Source organism: Eumetopias jubatus, unplaced genomic scaffold, assembly GCF_037043125.1.
Source record: "Eumetopias jubatus isolate StellerSeaLion01/CBP00866 unplaced genomic scaffold, mEumJub1_p1.0 scaffold_8, whole genome shotgun sequence".
Lineage (NCBI taxonomy): Eukaryota > Metazoa > Chordata > Mammalia > Carnivora > Otariidae > Eumetopias > Eumetopias jubatus.
The window spans coordinates 122,051,978-122,075,669 of NW_028274814.1; the positions used below are offsets into that span (position 1 = coordinate 122,051,978).

General features: G+C 37.5%; 1 protein-coding gene across 1 annotated transcript in view; it reads right to left on the reverse strand.

Annotated features, from left to right (window-relative positions):
• The window catches only part of SLC5A8 (solute carrier family 5 member 8), a 67,144-nt gene that overhangs the window by 6,979 nt on the left and 36,473 nt on the right, over nucleotides 1-23,692 (reverse strand). The window contains exons 11-12 of the mRNA XM_028121711.1: nucleotides 7,163-7,249; nucleotides 3,622-3,827 (exon numbers count right to left, since the gene is read on the reverse strand). Coding sequence (XP_027977512.1) covers nucleotides 3,622-3,827; nucleotides 7,163-7,249 — 293 coding nt within the window. The remainder of the gene's footprint in view (nucleotides 1-3,621; nucleotides 3,828-7,162; nucleotides 7,250-23,692) is intronic.

Consider the following 23,692-nt stretch of genomic DNA (forward strand, 5'->3'; position numbering starts at 1 on the left):
AACAGACATTTCTCCAAAGAAGACATACAAATAGCTAACAGACACAAAAAGATGCTCAACATCACCCATCATCAGGGGAATACAAATCAAAACTACAATGAGATATCACCTCACACCTGTCAGAATGGCTAAAATTAACCACTCAGGAAATGACAGATGTTGGAGAGGATGTGGAGAAAGGGGAACCCTCTTACACTGTTGGTGGGAATGCAAACCGTTGTAGCCACTCTGGAAAACAGAATGGAGGTTCCTCAAAAAGTTAAAAATAGAGCTACACTATGATCCAGCAATAGCACTAGCAGGTATTTACCCAAAGAATACAAAAATACTGCATTGAAGAGATACATGCACCCTGATGTTTATAGCAGCACTATCAACCAAATAACCAAATTATGGAAAGAGCTAAAAAGTCAATCAACTGCTGAATGGATAAAGAAGATGTGGTACATATACACAATCGAATGTTACTCAGCCATAAAAAAGAATGAAATCTTGTCATTTGCAACAATGTAGATGGAGCTAGAGTAAGCAAAATAAGTCAGCCAGAGAAAGACAAACACCATATGATTTCACTCATATGTGGAATTTAAGAAACAAAACAGATGAACATAGGGGGGAAAAAGAGAGAAGCAGACCATAAAACAGACCCTTAACTATACAAAACAAACTGAGGGTTGCTGGAGGGGAGATGGGAGGAGGGATGGGTTTAATGGGTGATGGGCATTAAGGAGGGCACTTGTGATGAGCAATGGGTGTTATATGTAAGTGATGAATCAATAAATTCTACTCCTGAAACTAATATTACACTATGTGTTAACTAACTGCAATTTAAATAAAAACTTGAAAGAAAAAAAAAAAGACTGATGAGTTGAACTTAATTAAAATGAAGAAATTCTGACCACCAAAAAGTATCATTAAGAGAGGAAAAAGGCAACCCACAAAGCAGGAGAAAAATATTTCAAAATATATTTTGTATCTAGACCATATCAAAAAGTCCTAAATAAATAAGAAAAAACTGAGAATCCATTTAAAACTGGATTAAAGATTTCAATAGCGGGTGCCTAGGTGGCTCAGTCAGTTAAGCATCTGCCTTTGGCTCAGGTCATGATCCCAGGGTGCTGGGATTGAGTCCCACCTCGGGCTTCCTGCTCCACGGGGAACCTGCTTCTCCCTCTGCCTCTCTCTGTGTGTCTCTCATGAATAAATAAATAAAATCTTAAAAAAAAAATATTTCAACAGCCAAGTCGCAAAAGTAAAAATCCAAATGGAAATGGCCCAAAAAACATATAATAAAAAAGTATTGAATGTAATTAATCATAAAGGAAATGCAAATTAAAATTAGGACGAGCGCCTGGGTGGCTCAGTCATTAAGCGTCTGCCTTCGGCTCAGGTCATGATCCCAGGATCCTGGGATCAAGTCCCGCATTGGGCTCCCTGCTCTGCGGGAAGCCTGCTTCTCCCTCTCCCCCTGCTTCTGTTTCCTCTCTGGTTGTGTCTCTCTCTGTCAAATAAATAAATAAAATCTTTAAAAAAAATTAAAAAAAAAATAAAATTAGGACGAGCTATCAGTATATACCCATCAAGCATTGGGAACTTAAAGAATAAAAACTAAATCTAGGTAATGGAAACATGGTATCTAGGCAACCAGAGGGTATTTTGTTTCATCTTCAGCTGTGTAGTTTACTTCCTTTGTACTCTAGGGACACTGAACTATGTATGATTTCCTAAGATACCATGTGGCTTCAGACCTTCATGCCTTTGCATATACTGTTTCTCCATTGTGCAATATACACTTCTTTCTGTCCCTTCTGCCCAACCCTGTTCACCTGATTAATTCCAGCTCACGTAATCCTCCCCTAAGGTTTCCTTGGCTCCATCAGGAAGAGTTAGTCTCCTCATCCCTCTGGCTCTCTTGATTGCCTATGAATACCACCTACCACAGAGTATTGTTTAAGTGTTTATTTTCTTGTCCAACTTCCCTTGTCGTTTTGTGACTTTCCAGAACCTCTCCTTCTAGCCAACCTCTGTATCCTTCAAGTAGTACTACCTCTCTAAAGTCTTGATGCTAATCACTCCAACTTTGTTTATATTCATTCTTTTAACAGATATTTATCAAGTATTTATTACTATTTACCATGTGCTAGTTTTATACTTACTGTGCTTACTGAATTAATTGTTTTGTGTATATTAGCAAACTCTCTCCATATAGACTATAAATTTCCGGAAGGCAGGAACCACAGTGAATAAGAGGGGAAGACTTTCTTGGGATACTACATAAATGGCCAGCCCAGAGCTGAGTATATAGTTCATTCTTAGAAGTTCTTGTTTATTACCTGTTATTTTACAAATAAGCTAACATATAAAATTATTATGGTACCAGGCACATACTAAACTTCAGCTAATTTATTTGTTTCAGAATCAAAATAACTATTTTGCTTCAGACTCTTAAATAAAGAGTTATTATACAATCAGGACAAATGCTAAGCAAAATTGTGAAACAAGAAGTATATCCTGAACATCCTCCCATGTACCCTTTTATTTTTTTTCTCCCTTTCTGACTCAAACAACTACCCTCCCCTCACAAACATTAGTGTGTTCATGCTTGTCCAAACTGCTTCTGGCATTTCCCTGCCCCTCACCCCATGGCACCTCACCTAGTCAAACCTCCCCCAAATATGCCTCAGGCTCTGGAACTACCTTTTCTTTCTACTCATACAGCATTTACCAGCATTGAACTTCCATTGGCAAGCATTCTCATAGTGGAGTTTTGTTTGGAACATGAATCACTAATAATAAGTCACATTCCTTCTCTCAGGAGTGCGTCCAGTTTAAAAGGCAGCCATCATGTCTTGACCCAAAGGGAATGAGTCTTTAATGGTTTCCTTCTAGGAAAGCTGGAAATGGGGGCAATAATTTGGGGACAGCAACCTCATCTTTGTATTCCTTGAATATCTCCAAGGAATTTATGCTTTAAGGCTGGACATTTAATTGTCCACTAAAGAAAGTCTTGCCCTATATCCACTATATTATAGAACACTCACCTACCCATAGATCTACATCATTTCATTAAATCAGATGAAATAAGGATCCAGAGCCCAAAATATACTGCATACAGAAAACTCTAGCAAGTGAGTTGATCACAGCTGCAACCCATTGCCAGTGCTCTAAAGATCAGGAATTATTAAATCTAAACAAATAGGAATGATCTAACATATTTAGATGATTGTAGCTTTTAGACTTTAAAGGCTATACTTCAAAGCCTATATAAGCAACGTTTCTTTTATAATTTTGCTTTTCATTTTAAAACATTTTTAGTTCACAAAGATGATTTTTCATTCAACTAGAGCTGATATTTGGTAGCATTTACCCATAATAGAATTTTTTTGTTATTATTCAAGTCTTCTCCAGATCTGTGAGGCAGAGGTTTCTACCAAAATTAAGAACATATAGGAATTTTTGTTGTTTCCAAACAAAATACTGTAGCCAGAAGCCACAAGGGCTCTACCCATTTCAGAATTAGGGAAAATCACAGCACTGCAGGCAAGACAAAAAGCAACTGGGGTTCTCTACCTGTCATATCCATTTCTTTAAAATATGACATCATAAAGCTTAATTCAATACCTTCCCACATTGTGTACTGGAAAAGCACTAGTAGAAAATGGCATTTCTGTGGTTGTCACCCAATTTGTCACATTGTATGTGCTGTTACAGCCATAGGTTTCAAGGCTTAGTGGCATAGTTCTTTCAGGCAGTGGAGGATAAAGTTGAGCTCCAATTCCGACCCACAAAGAAACAGCAAATCCAGCCATCAGACCAACAAGTGCTCCCTGTAAAACAAGAATGCTTTTAAATGCTTAGAGTTTTCTTTGAAATAGAAATTAACATCAGAAGATTAAGCTCAGCATGGTCCAAGCCAGATTTACCATCTTCTCTCCTAAAAGCATTCTCTCTCCCAAGATCCTTGCTTCTTGTTAAGGGTGGCATGGGCCACTGGTCCCTCAGCCCAGAGCCCTGGGGACTCGGTAACTCCATTCCCTTTTCATATCCCTATCTCACCCTGCTCATTTTTCTTTCTGTCAGTCTCATAATTCCATCCCTTCTACTCTGTTTCCATGGCTAGCACTCTGTTCTAGCCTCCTCCTCTCTTCACACCCAAAGAATTACAACAATCACATGGTTGACCCCAGGCCAACTGTCCCCTCTATTTTTGCTTAATCTGTGAACAAATGGTATGCCAAATGAACAACAGACTATGAAGGGGAAAGCAGACACAGAGTTCATTTCCATACTTAACAACATGCATGATTGTAATTGTGCTTCAGGGTAATTAGGGGGGAAAGAGGAAGCAGTGTTCACAAATGACTGCAATGGTGCATACAACCACACCAAGTATTTCTAAAGACAAGAAGAGATGTCCCCTCTGAAGACATCTGGTTTCTCAATCTTTGGAAAACTTGGGTTCCCCGTTTCTGCTTTTCACCAGCAGTCCAAGTGTTCTGCCAGACCTTGAATGATTTAAGCCCTAGTTCCAAACGAGTGGGCCAAAAGCAAACCTCAAGCTGGTAGGCCTCTTCTTCTGTGGTGAAAATTTCCCCCTTATTTTAAGAATACTGACCAGACAAAGCAGCTTTTGCCTTGGGCTCACCATAGAGAAGACAGGGGAGAATATTTGAAGTAAGGGGAAAAACATAAGCAAAATCACAGGGCAGGAAAAAAGAATGGTGTGTTGTAAGATGAAGGCTGATGACAAGATCAGATGATTTGTGTTGGGGACAAAACTCTGAGCTCTTTCATTAAGCTGTGAACCTTGAAAGCAGAATTAGATATTTTTGGTTTTGGTACCCCAGCACTTACTACAGTGCTGGACATATAGCAGGCATGCACTAAATATTTTTCAATAACATGAGGTGGAATAGTAGTGTGGCCAGCTGTTGACAGGCCAGACTTGCTTATTCTCAGCATTGTATATGGCTTGATCAAAAATCCACAAAATTATAAAGCCCATGAGGGCAGAAATATTCAGTGTTCTCTATTCCCAGGACAGTGCTTAGCTCATAAATACTCAATGAATGAATGAGAAGAAGGGGGGAAGGAGGGAGAAAATGAGGGAGGGTGAAAAGCAAAGGAAGAGAAGGAGAGGAAGGGAGAGAAAGATGGAGGGAGAGAGGAAGGCAGGAAATCCATTCCAAAGCAAGAGTAGATATTCTGCTAATGAAAAATGTGGGTATTGTAAAAAGAGGTACCTCCTATGACAGGAGTAATAATATCATACTTCTCCTGAGAAAAGGTTATGTGGGACCTAGTCTGCTACAGCTTTTCTGAAGGCAACCCACGGTGGTAGTAAATGTCAAAAACCAAGTCAGTCTTTCTTAATATTTCAGACACTCAACAAACCACTGTGCATTTCATAATGCAAAGAGTCTAATCAAAGCTTCAACATTCCAAGGTAGATACAAACTATTCTTTCATTTTGATTAATTTCTACCAAACTGGCTTTTCATATGATACTTCATTGACAATTATTTTTTTGAGAATAATAATTATTATTTTAAATATTTTATTTATTTGACAGAGAGAGAGAGCACAAGCAGGGATGCGGCAGGCAGAGGCAGAGGGAGAGGGAGAAGCAGGCTTCTTGCTGAGCAGGGAGCCCAACATGGGGCTCGATCCCAGGACCCTGGGATCATGACCTGAGCCGAAAGCAGATGCTTAATCAACTGAGCCACCCAGGCCCCCGAGGATAATTTTTTTTTAAAAATTTTTATTTGAGTACAGTTGATACACAATGTTACATTAGTTTCAGGACACAATACAGTGATTCAATATCTCTATACGTTATGCGATGCTTACCACAAGTGTAGCTACCATCTGTTAAGAATTATTTTCCTTAAGAATTATCATTAATAATAATGGTAATAGCCCTTATTAGTAGCTGCCTTACCAATCCCTAATACTTCATGAAGAAAATGGAATTCTAAATGCAAAGTCATGGTTCTGCTTTTATTCAATGTCTGCATGAAAAACCATATATACATTATCAGTTTTTCCTGAACTTCAGCTTACAGCAGGACTGACCCAGTGGAGTTTCTCCTGGCTTTCAGAGAAATAATTTCAATTTAATTTATTCCAAACAAAATTTAGTACTTCAAAGCACAGAAATGTCTGCGTAGAAGAGAGATATTACCTCATTCTGGATACTATTCCCAATTATGATCACCCCTTTGGGGCCAGAACCATGATATTGGAACTACAGCTTTAAATATCAGGAATATAAACTCTCTGGTCAAGGTGGTGAAACGCTTATCTTATTGCTTCTCTTTGCTGTCCTCTGGCTATTCACAGGTATCCTCAGCTCTTTTTCCCTTAAATCTTTTCACATCTGAGCATGTTGATCTCCTTTCTTTAAATCCTAGTGATTTTTAGAGGTAGAGTTTAGTGATCTCTGAAGCTAATAATATACTATGTGTCAATTAATTTATTTTATTTTATTTCTTAAAGATTTTATTTACTTATTTGACAGAGAGAGACAGTGAGAGCAGGAACACAAGCAAGGGGAGTGGGAGAGGGAGAAGGAGGCTTCCCGCTGAGCAGGGAGCCCGATGTGGGACTCAATCCCAGGACCCTGGGATCATGACCTGAGCCGAAGGCAGACGCTTAACGACTGAGCCACCCAGGCGCCCTCAATTAATTTATTTTAAATTTAAAAAAATGTTTCTAGAAATCCTAGTGATTTTCAAGAAGGGCAAAAAGATAAATGCACAAAAAAGTTGCTCCTTTAGTTATATTATATACTATTTGTAATATATATTATATATAGTGTACAATATAATATATATTGTTTCATAATATATATCTTTTAGTTATGTTATACAGTCTGTATTATATAGTTAGTTATATAATTATATTATAATATTATGATTTAGCTATATAATACTTATAATATATATTATTTTGGCAGTTTCCATTTAGTTTCATATATGCAAAGTCCCAGTGCATAGCACTTTATTTTATACCCCAGCAAAGTCAATATGAGTAATTTAAGTCATCAAGTCACTAATGACAGATATTAAAGGAACTATATCTTTCCAAATGAGAAAAAATTATAGAGCTGCTACTATAGTTGGGAAAGTAAGCTTTACACATACTCACTCTTTATACTTACAATTGAGTTGGCAAAGGGAACCAAAATGCCCAAAGCAAACAAGCCCAGAAGTGGTCCACCAACCATGCCAAATATGCTGAGTGCTGCCTAAAAAAAATAAATAAATAAAGTCAGCAACTAGCAATCTCAAATACCAAGTTAAAGTGTTTGAAAGTAATTTCATGAGAATGAGGATTTGAAGTAATCAATCTCTTCCTGAAAATCATGGCAGCCTTGTAATTGGCAAATAGATAATCAGAACTTGAATGCTTCTGCTTCTCAGCCTCAACTATTCATCTGTTCATAGAGAAATGCAAAAGCTGAAAATTCCAAGAGATGTGAGTTCCCAATAAGCCAATGGATAATTTTTAAGAGTGGATAGAACCATAAAAGAAGGATTAGAGGACACATTGGTTTGTCTACAGAGTAAAGGGTATTGATAACAGAATAACTAAATCAAAGAAAAAATATCAAGTCAAGAAAAATTTTATAGAATATAGATGGCAGTCCTAGGTTAAAAAAATTAGAAGCCTACCTTGTGGACTAGGGAAAGGACTGTGGATAGAGATGACAAATAACTAGTGTTTGAGGAGGATATGGGTTTAGAATGTAATCCTAGGGAGTCATTTCATAACTTCTCTTGAACCAAAGCCCAATAGGAAGGAAGACAGACTTCACTGCAAAACGTGAAATAAGTCACATGGCCCATGAAGCAGGCTGTGATGGTGTGACCTGTGAGCCAGTTTTGGAGGCACAAAGACTATATCCCAAAAAAGGCCTATCTCAGGAAATAATACTTTGGTTAGAAATGAAACAAGGAAGAACTGGCTTGGAGTTATGGTGACACTACTAGAACACCTCACTGTATATACTCAGGCCAGAGTTGATATATGAAAAAAAGGGGACTCAATCACAATAATAGTTATAAGCAATAATGCAGACTATGGAGAAAAGCATATTCAGAGGAATTTTATTGATTTGGCTTAGATGTGCTAGATAAGCTTGGAGCTTCTGGACATCATTCATTCATTCATATAATCAGGATGAGATCAAACTATTTTAACAATGGTATGCCACAAGCAAACAAACCAGAATGGACCCAAGCCTTAGGTCTAAAGCAGGAGTTTGGAGGACCTGCTTTTCTCAGCATTGACTTTCAACTTTCTGGATCATGGGGAGGTCCAGGGATCCCAGATAGCCATGACAAAACTGCTTCAGCAATTAAGACATGCTTGAAATAAATGAAAAAATAGGTCTTAGAAAAAAATAGGAGGTCTCAGCAAAAATATAGCAGATATAAAGAACCAAATGGAAATTTTTAGAACTGAAAAATACTAACTGAAATAAAAATCTCAGTAGATGGGCCCAACAACAGAATGGAGGAGAAAGAGGAAAGAATTAGTGAACTGGAAGATAGGCCAATAGAAATTACCCAATCTGAACAACAGAGAGAATATTGACTTTAAAAAAATGAAAGTAGTTTCCAGGATCTGTGCAAGTATAACAAAAAATCTAACATTCATGTCATCAGAGTCCTAGAGGAGAAAAGAAAGGATGAGGCTAAAAAATACTCAAAGAAATAATGTATGAATTTCCCAAATTTTACGAGAAATATAAACCTACAGATTCAAAAGCTGAGCAAATGCCAAATAGGACAAACCCAAAGAAGTGCATGCCAAGACACATTGAAATAAATTTCTGAAAACTAAGAACAAAGAAAAAATTGTAAAAGTAGTCAGAGAAATATGATACCTTGCCTGCATGGGAAAATAATTAGAGTGGCAGTAAAATTTTCATCAAAAATAATGGAGGCCAGAAGAAAGTGACACATACTTTTCAAGAGCTGGATAAAAAGAACTGCTGACTCAGAATCCTATACCCGGCAAAAATATCTTTAGGAATAAAGGGGAAATCGATACATTCTCAGATGAAGGGAAACGAAGAGAATTTTTTTTGCCAGCAGACCTATCCTAAAAGAATGGCTAAAGAAAGTTTCTAAACAGAACAGAAATGATAAAAAGAAGGAAACCTGGAACATCAGGAAGGAAGGAAGAATACAATAAGCGAAGATATGGCTAAATATAATAGGCTTTCCTTCTCCTCTTGAGTTTTCTAAGTTATATTTGATTGTTGAAACAAAAATGATAACACTGCTTAATGTAATTCTAAATGTATGTAGAGTAAATATTTGACAACTGTATTAGAAACTAGGTAAACAGACATAAAGGGAGGTAAGCGTTCTATACTGTACTCAAACTTGTGAAATGACAAAACAAGTAGATTATGTTATGTTTATATAATGTAATACCTAAAGCAACAATTGAAAATGCTATTCTAAGAGGCAACCTCAAAACAATACAGATAAATAAAAATGGATTCTAAAAAATGTTCATGTATCCTATAGAAAGGTGGGGGGGAGAAAATAGAAAGAACATAAAACAAAAAATGGCAGACTTACACCCTAACATACCCATAATTACAGTAAGTGTAGAAGATGTCTAATACATCAATAAAAAGACAGAAATTGGCAGGGTATATTTAAAAACATGGCCCAATCATATACTGATTGCAAAAAACTCATTTAAAATATAATGATTAGGCAAGTTCAAAGTAGAAGGATGAAAAAAGCTGTATCATGCAACCATTAGTCAAAGGAAAATAGGAGTAACTACATTAATATCAGATAAGTTAGACTTTAGATAAATAAAGTTATTAGAGAGAAACATTATATAATGACAAAAGAATTAGTTCACCAAAACATAGAAATCTTAAATATATATGCACCAAATGAGAACTTCAAAATACATGAAACAAAAACTAATAGAACTAAAAGGAAAAAGGACAAATACACAATTATAGTTGAGAATTCACCACTCCACTCTTACCAATTGATGAAAACAACTAAACAGAAAATCAGAAGATATAGAACTCAGTGACACCATCAATGAACAGGATCTAATTGATACTTATAGAACACTACACTTAACACCTAAGAATACACATTCTTTTTAAGTGCCCATGGAACATGTACCAAAATGCCATATCCTGAGCTGTAACATAGACCTCAACAGATTTAAAGAATTAAAATCATACAGAGTGTGCTCTTTGACCACATTGGAATGAAACTATAAATCAATAGTAGAAAAATAACAGGAAAATTTCTTTTTTTATTAATTTTTTTATTGTTATGTTAATCACCATACAATACATCATTAGTTCTTAATGTAGTGTTCCATGATTCATTGTTTGTGTATAACACCCAGTGCTCCACGCAGAATGTGCCCTCTTTAATACCTATCACCAGGCTAACCCATCCCCCCACCCTCCTCCCCTCTAGACCCTCAGTTTGTTTTTCAGAGTCCATTGTCTCTCATGGTTCGTCTCCCCTCCGACTTACTCCCCTTCATTCTTCCCCTCCTGCTATCTTCTTTTTCTTTTTTCTTAACATATGTTGCATTGTTTGTTTCAGAAGTACAGATCTGTGATTCAACAGTCTTGCACAATTCACAGAGCTCACCATAGCACATACCCTACCCAATGTCTATCACCCAGCCACCCCATCCCTCCCGCCCCCCACCACTCCAGCAACCCTCAGTTTGTTTCCTGAGATTAAGAATTCCTCATATCAGTGAGGTCATATGATACATGTCTTTCTCTGATTGATTTATTTCACTCAGCATAACACCCTCCAGTTCCATCCACGTCGTTGCAAATGGCAAGATCTCATTCATTTTGATGGCTGCATAATATTCCATTGTGTATATATACCACCTCTTCTTGATTCATTCATCTGTCGATGGACATCTTGGCTCTTTCCACAGTTTGGCTATTGTGGACATTGCTGCTATAAACATTGGGGTGCACGTACCCCTTCGGGTCCCTACATTTGTATCTTTGGGGTAAATACCCAGTAGTGCAATTGCTGGATCGTATGGTAGCTCTATTTTCAACTGTTTGAGGAACCTCCATACTGTTTTCCAGAGTGGTTGCACCAGCTTGCATTCCCACCAACAGTGTAGGAGGGTTCCCCTTTCTCCGCATCCCCGCCAACATCTGTCATTTCCTGACTTGTTAATTTTAGCCATTCTGACTGGTGTGAGGTGGTATCTCATTGAGGTTTTGATTTGGATTTCCCTGATGCCGAGGGATGTTGAGCACTTTCTCATGTGTCTGTTGGCCATTTGGATGTCTTCTTTGGAAAAATGTCTGTTCATGTCTTCTGCCCATTTCTTGATTGGATTATTTGTTCTTTGGATGTTGAGTTTGATAAGTTCTTTATAGATTTTGGATACTAGCCCTTTATCTGATATGTCATTTGCAAATATCTTCTCCCATTCTGTCAGTTGTCTTTTGGTTTTGTTGGACTGTTTCTTTTGCTGTGCAAAAGCTTTTTATCTTGATGAAATCCCAATAGTGCATTTTTGCCCTTGCTTCCCTTGCCTTCGGTGATGTTTCTAGGAAGAATTGCTGCGGCTGAGGTTGAAGAGGTTGCTGCCTGTGTTCTCCTTTAGGATTTTGATGGACTCCTGTCTCACGTTTAGGTCTTTCAACCATTTGGAGTCTATTTTTGTGTGTGGTGTAAGGAAATGGTCCAGTTTCATTCTTCTGCATGTGGCTGTCCAATTTTCCCAACACCATTTGTTGAAGAGACTGTCTTTTTGCCATTGGACATTCTTTGTTGCTTTGTCAAAGATGAGTTGACCATAGAGTTGAGGGTCCATTTCTGGGCTCTCGATTCTGTGCCATTGATCTATATGTCTGTTTTTGTGCCAGTACCATACTGTCTTGATGATGACAGCTTTGTAATAGAGCTGGAAGTCCGGAATTGTGATGCCGCCAGCTTTGCTTTTCTTTTTCAACATTCCTCTGGCTATTCGGGGTCTCTTCTGCTTCCATAGAAATTTTAGGATTATTTGTTCCATTTCTTTGAAAAAAAGTGGATGGTATTTTGATGGGGATTGCATTGAATGTGTAGATTGCTCTAGGTAGCATTGACATCTTCACAATGTTTGTTCTTCCAATCCATGAGCATGGAATGTTTTTCCATTTCTTTGTGTCTTCTTCAATTTCTTTCATGAGTATTTTATAGTTTTCTGAGTACAGATCCTTTGCCTCTTTGGTTAAATTTATTCCTAGGTATCTTATGGTTTGGGGTGCAGTTGTAAATGGGATCGACTCCTTGATTTCTCTCTCTTCTGTCTTGTTGTTGGTGTATAGGAATGCCACTGATTTCTGTGCATTGATTTTATATCCTGCCACTTTACTGAATTCCTTATGAGTTCTAGCAGTTTTGGGGTGGAGTCTTTTGGGTTTTCCACATACAGTATCATATCATCTGCAAAGAGTGAGAGTTTGACTTCCTCTTTGCCGATTTGGATGCCTTTGATTTCTTTTTGTTGTCTGATTGCTGTGGCCAGGACTTCTAATACTATGTTGAATAGCAGTGGTGATAGTGGACATCCCTGCCGCGTTCTTGACCTTAGGGGAAAAGCTCTCAGTTTTTCCACATTGAAAATGATATTTGCTGTAGGTTTTTCATAGATGGCTTTTATGATATTGAGGTATGTACCCTCTATCCCTATACTCTGAAGAGTTTTGATCAAGAAAGGATGCTGTACTTTGTCAAATATAACAGGAAAATTTCTAAACACTTGGAAGCTAAGTAACATACTTTCAAATAATTCATGGGTCAAAAGGACATCTCAAAGGAAACTTAAAAATACAAAATATGATAAGTTGTGGGACATAGTTAAATTAATGCTGACAGGGAAATTTTTAGCAATTAGTGCACACACTATAAAAGAGGAAAAGTCTCAAATCAATAATCTAAGGTCTCATGTCAAGAACAGCAAAATGAACCCAAAGCAAACAGAAGAAAACAATAAAGATAAGAACAAAAGGCAGTAATTGTGAATAGAAAAACAATACAGAATATCAGTGAAATGAGAAGATAGTTTTTCAAAAATATCAATGAAGTTGACAAACCTCAAGCAAGACTGAAAGAAAAAAAGATAAAATTACCAATATTAGGACTAAAACAGGCAATAATACTACAGGACCCTGCAGACACCAAATGTATAATAAGGGAATACTATCAACAACTCCACACACACAAATTTTACAACTTAGATGAAATGGACCAATTTCTTGAAAATACAAACTATCATAATTCACTCAATATGAAATAATTTGAATAGCCCTATAACCTATGGAAATTTAATTTTTAATTTTAAAACTTCCAAAAAAGGAATACCCAGGCCCAGATGGTTTCACTAGAGTATACTACCAAACATTTAAATCATTAACACCAATTTTATACAAGCTCTTTAAGAAAATAGAGAATAATTCTTCCCACTTTATTTCATGAAGCTAGAATGATTGTGATACCAAAACCAGACAAAGCTATTACAAAAAAAGAACTACAGATCAATATTTCTCATGATGTAAAAATCCTTAACAAAGTATTAACAAATAGAATTCAGAAATATATAAAAATAACTACACACCACGACCAAGTGAAGTTTATTCCAGGAATTCAAGGCTGGTTAAGCATTTGAAAAACAATAATGTAACTCATCATGTCAACGGACTAAAGAAGACTATCATATTACCATATCAATCAATGAAGGAAAAACACTTGACAAAATTCAACATTCATCCATAATAAAAACTCTCAGAAAGATAGAAAAGAGGGAAATAGGGAATTTCCTCAACTGTAAAGGGCATCTACTAAAATCTTATGTCTAACATTATATCTAAGAGTGAAAAACTAAATGCTTTCCTCATCCAGACTGGGGAATAAGGAAAGGGTATCTATTCTTACTACTCTTATTCAACATGATGTGGAAGTTGAAGCCAGTGCAATAAAGAAATAAAAGCTATACAAACAGATTGGAAAGGAAGAAATAAAACTGTCCCTATTTGAAGATGACATGATTGTGTAGAAAATCCCAAGAAGTAAAAAAAAAAAAAAAAAAAGAAAATCCCAAGAAGTAATAAGTAAATTCAGGAAGGTCTCAGGATACAACACAAATATACAAAAATCAATTGTATTTCTACATACTAACAAACACATGGACACCAACATTAAAAGTACAATATCATTTATAATCACTTAAAAAATTAGATACTGGGATAAGGAGGGAGATGGTGGCAGGGTGGGAGGAATCTAGGCTCCCCTTGTCCCATGAATACAACTAGATAACTATCAAGTTATCCTACATACCCCAGAAATTGACTTGAAGACTGGCAGAACAAACTCCACAACTAAAGGTAGAGAAGAGGCCACATGGCAGAAAGTAGGAAGGGTGGAGACATAGTCTGGGAGAGAAACAGATTGTGGCCACTGTGGTAGGGAGAGAGCTGTGGTCCCAGGCAAGGGTAAGAGACAGACTAGCACACAGGGGAGTGCACAGGGAAGATGATTCCCAACAGCAATTGGCTTGGAAAGTGAGAGGGGCTGAATTTCATGAGTTCTTGCAACCAGCAGGGCTTAAAGCCTGGAGTTTTAATGGTCAGTGGGCTTGGCCCCGGAGAGCCCAGGGGCATTGAGGCTCCTCTTGGAGAGAAAGCAGGGCAAATAGCCTGTGGACATACAGGATGGAAACAACAATCTGAAGAGTGCCTGGGGCACATAGTGGGGAGGTTATTTGCTCTTCTTGGAGGATGTCCCAGAGAGGCAGCATTCATGGAGAGACCCCTCCAGGAACAAAGATAACTGGCCTCCACTGCCACTCAGCATAAGCACAGGGCCACCTGTGGGAACCAGTACAGTGCTGACACTAACTACACGACTTGCTTACACCAAGACCTATCCACTCCAGTGGAAATGCCCATCTCAGTCACGCTTGCCCCAGACCCAGCACAGTGGGCCCTCTCCCCTGGAAGACTGGCCCAAACCCCTGCCCACGACATGGTGAATTCTGGAGGGCTTCAGTTCTGGCAGCTGTGGCAACAGGAATCATTTCATAAGCAGACCAGAGTACACCTAGTTAAAATTCCCCACATTCAGGTCAGGAAACAAATACTGCTCACAGTAGGCAAAGAGAGCCTTCACAGACAATTGGCCTGAAGGATAAAGTGGCCAGCACACAATAGCAGAGTGCATGCAGCACACAGTGGAAACACTCTCTGAAGCACCAGGCCCTGGAGAACAGGTGATATTACATTGCAGGGCACTATAGAACCTCTTCTTCATAAGGCCATTACCTTCAAGAAGAAATGTAGCTGACTTTTCTAACACAGAGAAGCAGGCAGAGACACTTAGACAAAAGAGAGGATAGAGGAATTTGTCCCAAATGAAGGAACAGGACAAGGCCACAGCTAGAGATTTAAATGAAACAGATACAAGTAACATGTCTGATAGAGAATTTAAAGTAATGATCATAAAAATACTTGCTAGACTTGAGAAAAGGGTGGAGGGCACCAGTGAGACCATTAACATGGAGATAAGAATAATATAGCAGAGATAAAGGGCCCAATAAACAAAATCAGAAACATGCTGAAGGAATGAACAGTAGGCTTAAAGAAACACAGGAACAAATCAATGACCTAGAATACAGAGTAATGAAAAGTAATCAAGCTGAACAAAAGAGAGAGAAAAGACTTATGAAAAAATGACAATAGACTTAGAGAACTCAGTGACTCCATGAAACAGTAATATTGTATTATAGGAATCCCAGAAGAAAAAGAGAAGAGAGGGCAGAAAATTTATTTGAAGAAATAACAGCTGAAAACTTTCCTAATCTGGGGAAGGAAACAGATATTTAGATCCCAGAGGCACAGAGAACCCCCAACAAAATCAACAAAAGCAGATCCACACCAAGACATATTGTAATTAAAATGTAAAATATAAAGAAAAAAATCTTAAAAGTGGCAAGACAAAAGACAACAGTTACATACAAGGGAAACCCCATAAGGCTATCAGCAGATTTTTCAGCAGAAACTGTCCATGTCAGAAAGGACTAGGATGTATATATTCAAAATGCTGAATGGGAAAAATTTGAAGTCAAGAATATTCTATCCAGCAAGGCTATCATTTAGAATAGAAGTAGGGATAAAGAGTTTCTCAGACAAACAAAAACTAAAGGAGTTCATGACCACTAAACCAGCCCTGTGAGAAATACTAAAGGGGACTCTATGAATAGAAAGGAAAGACTAAAAGTAATGGTATGAAGGTAGGAAACACAAAAACAGTAAAAATGAATATTTCTATAAAATATCAGTGAAGGAATTCACAAAATAAAGGATGTAAAATATGACAACATATACCTAAAACGTGGGGAGGAGAGGAGTAAAGAATAGGTTCAACCTTAAACAACCACCAACTTAATATAGACTGTTACATGCAGATGTTATATACGAACGTAATGGTAACCACAAATCAAAAACCACTAATAAATATGCAAAGAATAAAGAGAAAGAAATACAAATTTATCACTAAAGAAAACCAGCAAACCATGAAAGAAAGACAAGAAAGGATCAGAGAAAATCTTCAGGAACAACCACAAAGCAAGTAATAAAATGGCAATAAGTACATATCCATCAATGATTACTGTGAGGCATACCTGGATGGCTCAATTGGTTAAGCATCTGCCTTTGGCTCAGGTCATAATCCCAGGGTCCTAGAATCAAGCCCTGCATTGGGCTCCCTGTTCAGTGGGGGGGGGGGTCTGCTTCTCCCTTGCCTTCTGCCCCTCCTCTCTGCTTGTGTTCTCTCTCTCTCAAATAATTAAATAAAATCTTTAAAAAAAATAATTACCGTGAATGTAAATGGACAAAATGCTCCAATCAAAATGCAAGGTGACATAATAGATAAAAAAACAAGACCCATCTATATGCTTCCTACAAGACTCATTTTAGACCTAAACACACCTGCAAATTGCAAATAAGAGGGTAGAGAAAGAATTATCATGCAACTGGACATCAAAAGAAAGCTGGAGAGGCAATACTTATATCAGACAAACTAGACTTTAAAAAAAGATTCTAGGACACCTGGGTGACTCAGCAGGTTAAGCATCTGACTCTTGATTCCAGCTCAGGTCATGATCTCAGGTTTGTGAGACTGAGCCCCACGTCAGGCTCCATGCTTAGCACAGCGTCTGCTTGAGATTCTCTTCCTCTCCCTTTGCCCCTCCTCCCTCAAATAAATAAATTAATTAAATCTTTAAAAATAAAAATAAAAAAAGTTCTTAAAAGAGACAAAGAAGGACACTATATAATAATAAAAGGGATAATCCAAGAAGAAGATATAACAATTGTAAATATTTATGCATCCAACATGGAAGTGCCCAAATACATAAAGCATTTCATAACAAACATAAAGGCACTAATTGATAGTAATACACTAATATTAGGGTATGTTAACACCCCATGTACATCAATGGACAGATAATCTAAACAGAAAATCAACAAGTAAACAATGGCTTTGAATGACACACTACAGATGGATTTAACAGATATATTCAAATCATTCCATTGCCAAAAGCAGGATACACATTCTTTTCAAGTGCATATGGAACATTCTCCAGAATAGGTCACATATTAAGCTACAAAACAAACCTCAACAAATTAAAAAAGATCTAAGTCATACCATGCATCTTTTCTGACCACACTGCTATGAAACCAGAAGTCAACCACAAGAAAAAAATCTGGAAGAATACAAATACATGGAGGTTAAATAACATGCTACTAAACAATGAATGGGTCAACTAGGAAGCAAAAGAAGAAATTAAAAAGTACATGGAGGGTCGCCTGCGTGGTTCAGTCGGTTAAGCGGCTGCCTTTGGTTCAGGTCATGATCCCAGGGTTCTGGGATCGAGCCCCACATCGGGCTCCCTGCTCAGCGGGAAGCCTGCTTCTCCCTCTCCCTCTGCCCCTGCTTGTGTTCCCTCTCTCGCTGTCTCTCTCTCTGTCAGATAAATAAATAAAATCTTTTTAAAAAAAGTACATGGAAACAAATGAAAATGAAAACACAATGGTTCAAAATTTGGGGGATGCAGAAAAAGTGGTTCTAAGAGGGAAATTTATAGCAATGCAGGCCTACCTCAAGAAACAAGAAAAATCTTAAATAAACAACCTAAACTTACACCTAAAGGAGCTAGAAAAAAGAATAACAAAGCCTAAAACTGGCATAAGGAAGGAAATAATAAGAATCAGAGCAGAAACAAATGATATAGAAACTAAAAAAATAAGACAGATCAATAAAACCAGGAGCTGGTTTTGAAAAAATTAATAAAATTGATAAGCCTCCAGCTAGACTTATCAAGAAAAAAGAGAAATAATTCAAATAAATAAAATTACAAATGAGAGAGGAGAAATAACAACCAACACCACAGAAATACAAATAATTATGAGAATATTACGAAAAACAACAAATTGGACATCCTAGAAGAAATAAATTCCTAGAAACATATAACCTATGAAAACTGAAATGGGAAGACATAGAAAATTTGAACAGACAAATTACCAGCAAAGAAATTGAATCAGTAATCAAATAACTCCCAACAAACAGAAGTCCAGGACCAGATGGCTTCATAGGTGAATTTTACCAAACATTTAAAGAAGAATTAACACCTACTCTTCTCAAACTATTCCAGAAAATAGAAAAGGAAGGAAACTTCCAAATTCACTCTATGAGGCCAGCATTACCCTCATACCAAAACCAGATAAAGACACCACAAAAAAAAAGAGTACAGGCCAATACATTTGATGAACATAGATGTAAAAATATTTTTAAAAAAATACTAGTAAACTGAGTCCAACAATACATTAAAAAAATCATTTACCACAATCAAGTGGGATTTATTATTGGGTTGTACGGGTGGTTCAATATTCGCAAATCAACCAATATGATGCATCACATCAATAAGAGAAAGAATAAGAACTAAATGATCATTTCAATAGATGCAGAAAAAGCATTTCACAAAGTACAACATCCATTCATGATAAAAAAAAAACAAACAAACTCTGAACAAAGTAGGTTTAGAGGGAACATACCTCAACAAAATAAAGGCCATATACAAAAATCCCACAGCTAACATCATACTTCATGGGGAAAAGCTCAGCTTTTCCCTTAAGGTCAGGAACAAGACAAGGATGTCTCACCACTTTTTTTTTAAGCTTTTATTTATTTATTTTAGAGAAAGAGAGAGAGAGTGCACAAGTTGGGGGAGAGTGAGAGAGAGAATCCCAAGCAGACACTGTGCTGAGCATGGAGCCCGACATGGGGCTTGATCCCAGGACCCTGAGATCATGACCTGAACTAAAGTCAGGAGTCAAATGTTCAAATGACCGAGCCACCCAGGTGCCCCCACTTTCACCACTTTTATTCAATATAGTTATGGAAATCCTAGCCACAGCAGCCAGACAACAAAAAGAAATAAAAGGCACCCAAATCAGTAAGGAAGAAGTAAAACTTTCATTATTTGCAAATGCCATGATACTATATATATAAACCTGAAAGACTCCACCAAAAAAAAAAAAAAAATGCTAGAACTGATAAACAAATTCAGTAAAGTCACAGGATACAAAACCAATCTACAGAATGTATTGCATTTCTATACACCAGGAATGAAGCAGCAGAAAGAGAAATTAAGAAAACAATCTCATTTACAGTTACACCAAAAATAATGAAATAACTAGGAATAAACTTAACCAAGGAGGTGAAAGACCTGTGCTCTGAAAACTATAAAACCCTGATGAAAGAAATTGAAGATGACACAAATAAATGGAAAGATATTCCATGCTCATGGATTAGAAGAACAAATATTGTTAAAATGTCTATACTACACAATCTACACATTTAATGCAATCCCTATCAAAATACCAACAACATTTTTCACAGAACTAGAACAAACAATCCTAAAATTTATATGGAACTACAAAAGACCCCAAATAGCCAAAGTAAGCTTGAAAAAGAAAAGCAAAGCTGGGGGCATCACAATTCCAGAGTTCAAGTTGTATTACAAAGCTGTAGTAATCAAAACAGTATGGTACTGACACAAAAATAGATGTATAGATCAATGAAACACAATAGAAAATGCAGAAGTAAACCCACAATTATATAGTCAGTCAATTTTTGACAAAGCAGGAAAGACTATCTACTAGGAAAAAGACAGTCTCTTCAACAAATGGTGTTGGGAAAACAGGACAGCAACTTGCAGAAGAATGAAACTGGACCACTTTCTCACACCATACACAAAAATAAACTCAAAATGGATTAAAGTCCTAAATGTGAGACCTTAAACCATAAAAATCTTAGAAGAAAGCACAGGCAGTAAGTTCTCTGACATGGCTGTAGCAACTTTTTCTAGATAGGTCCCCTGAGGCAAGGGAAACAAAAGCAAAAATAAACTATTGGGACTACATCAAAATAAAAAGCTTCTGCACAGTGAAGAAAACAATCCACAAAACTGAAAGGCAACCTACTCAATGGGAGAAGACTTTTGCAAATGACAGATCTGATAAAGGGTTAGTATCTAAAATATTTAAAGAACTTATAAAAGTCAACACCGGGAAAAAAAACTAATAAAAAATTGGCAGAAGACATGAACAGACACTACTCCAAAGAAGACATCAGCCAACAGACACATGAAAAGATGTTCATCATTTTTCATCAGGGAAATGCAAACCAGAACTACAATAAGATATCACCTATAACAATCAGAATGGCTAAAATCAACAACACAAGAAACAATAGGCGTTGGTGAGGATGTGAAGAAAAAGGACCATTGTGCACTGTTGGTAGGAAAGCAAACTGGCGCCACCCTTGATGGTAATACATACTTGGAAACTGTATGGAGATTCTTCAAAAAGTTAAAAATAAAACTGTCCTATGATCCAGTAATTGCACTACTGGGTATTTACCCAAAGAACACAAAAACACTAATTCACAGGGATATATTCATCCTTATGTTTATAGCAGCACTATTTACAATAGCCAAGATATGAAAACAGCCCAAGTGTCCACTGATTGGAGATTACATATATATATATATATATATATATATATATATATATATATATATTAGCCAGTCAAAAAAAAGAAAAAAGAATGAAATTTTGCCATTATTAATGACGTGGCTAGAACTAGAGAATACAATGCTATGAGAAATAAGTCAGTCAGAGAAAGACAAATATCATATGATTTCACTCACGTGGAATTTAAGAAACCAAACAAAGGAGCAAAGAAAAAAAGAGAGAAAGAGAGACAAACCAAGAAACAGACTCTTAACCTTAGAGAACAAACTGATGGTTACTAGTGGGGAGGTATGGATGGGGGGATGGATTAAATAGGTGATAGGGATTAAGGAGTGCACTTGTCATGATGAGTACAATACCAGGTAATCTATGGCATTGTTGAATCACTATCACTATATTGTATACTTGAAACTAATACACGACTATATGTTAACTAACTGGAATTAAAATTAATACTTTAAAAAAATTATGGGGCACCTGGGTGGCTCAGAGTTGGTTAAGCAGCCAACTCATGATTTTGGCTCAGGTCATGATCTGATGAGTCATGGGACTGAGTCCCACTTTGGGCTCCACACTCAGTGGGGATCTGCTTGAGATTCTCTGCCTCTGCCCCTCCCCCCCACTCATGATCACTCTCTTTCTCAAATGTCTTTAAAAAAACTTAAAACAAATTTTTAATTATAAGGTATAAATCTCATTAAATATACACAGAAGTTGTATACTGAAAATTACACAATGGTTATGAGAAAAATCAGAGATCTAAATAAATGAAGAGATATACTATATTCATAGATTCAAAGAGTCAACATAGTAAAGATGTCAATTCTCCCCAAATTGATATATAGGTTTAGTGCAATTCTATCACAATTAAGCATCATTTTTTTTAGATATACAGAAGATTATTCTAAACAATATGGAAAGGCAAAGGAGCTAAAATAGCTAAAACAATTTTGAAAAATAAGAATAAAGTGGAAGGAATTAGTTTACCTGAGAGGGGAGGAGCAAGATGGCAGAGGAGTAGGAGACCCAAATTTCGTCTGGTCCCAGGAGTTCAACTAGAAAGTGATCAAATCATTCTGAACACCTACAAACTCAACAGGAGATCAAAGAAAAGAATAGCAGCAACTCTCTGAACAGAAAAGTGGCCACTTTCTGGAAGGTAGGACGTGAGGAGAAGTGAATCCAAGGCGACATTTGGGCGGATAGACAGTGGGGGAGGGGGCCTCCATCGTCGGACACTTCTGGCAAGTGATTGAGCAGCAGAACACAAAATCAGAACTTTTAGAAGTTAGCTCCACTGAGGGATGTCACTCCAGTGGCTAAGCGGGGGGTGGAACCCACGCTGGGACAGTGTAGTCTCAGGACCCTCAGGGTCACACAAAGACCGGGGGTGCCTGAGTGCAGCAGAGCTCCCAGATATCAGAGCAGGGAAGCCAGCTGCAGAGATGGAGCCGAGGATTGGGCTCTCAGCTCAGGGTTGCCATAAACCGTGATCCCCAGCACAGTTGGGCCACTGCTCTTCCAGCAGGGACCCAACAAGCGGCAGATCTGGGGAGACTTCCCTTCCTCCCCTGGGAGGAGCAGCGCGGGAGTGCACCACAGGGATCTGCTGGGTTTGGAGACTCCACACCGAGTTGGGTGCCAGAGATAGAAATGCTCAGTCACAGGCTGGGTGAGCACGGAGTGCGGCAGGAGACTGGGGAGACAGGACTGACTGACTGCTTTTCTCTGGGGGCTCAATGAGGAGTGGGGCCCAAGTTCTTGGCTCCTCCAGGGCGGAGATTGGGAGGCTGCCATTTCACTCTCATCCTCCAAAGCTGTACGGAAAGCTTGCAGGGAACAAAATCTCCTGAGAGGAAACCAGAGCAGATTACTTAGCCCGGACTCGGCAAGGGCGGGGCAATTCCGCCTCCCGCAAAGACATTTGGGAACCATGGCAACAGGCCCCTCCCCAGAAGATCAGCAAGAACAGCCAGCCAAGACCAAGTTTACCAATCAATGAGAATGGCAGAACTCCAGCACTAGGGGAATACAGCACATAGAATCCATGGTTTTTTCCCCACGATTCTTTAGTCGTTCAAAGTTAATTTTTTTTAACTTTCTTTTTTTTTTTGAAATTTTCTTTTTCCCTTTTTCAACCAACATCTTATCAATCCCATTAAAAAAAAAATCTTTTTATTTTTCATTTTTAGACTCACATTCTATCCCTTCAGAGTAGTTAACCTTATTTTTGGTATATATATAGTTCTCTCTTTAAAATTTTGGGATACAGTTTCTTCTAACAGACCAAAATATACCCTAAATCTCTAGTGTATGGCTTTGTTCTACTCTCCTGCCTGATCACATTCTCTCCTTTTTTTTTTTTTAAATCTTCTTCTTTCTTTTTTCAACCAATTTCTTATCAATTCCTTTTATAAAATCTTTTATAATTTTCATCTTTACAGTTATATTCCATCCCTTCATTGTATTAACCCTAATTTTTGTATGGATATAAGTTTTTCTTTCTTTAAAATTTTGAAAGGCACTTTCTTCTAACAGACCAAAATACTCCCAAAATCTAGTATGTGGCAA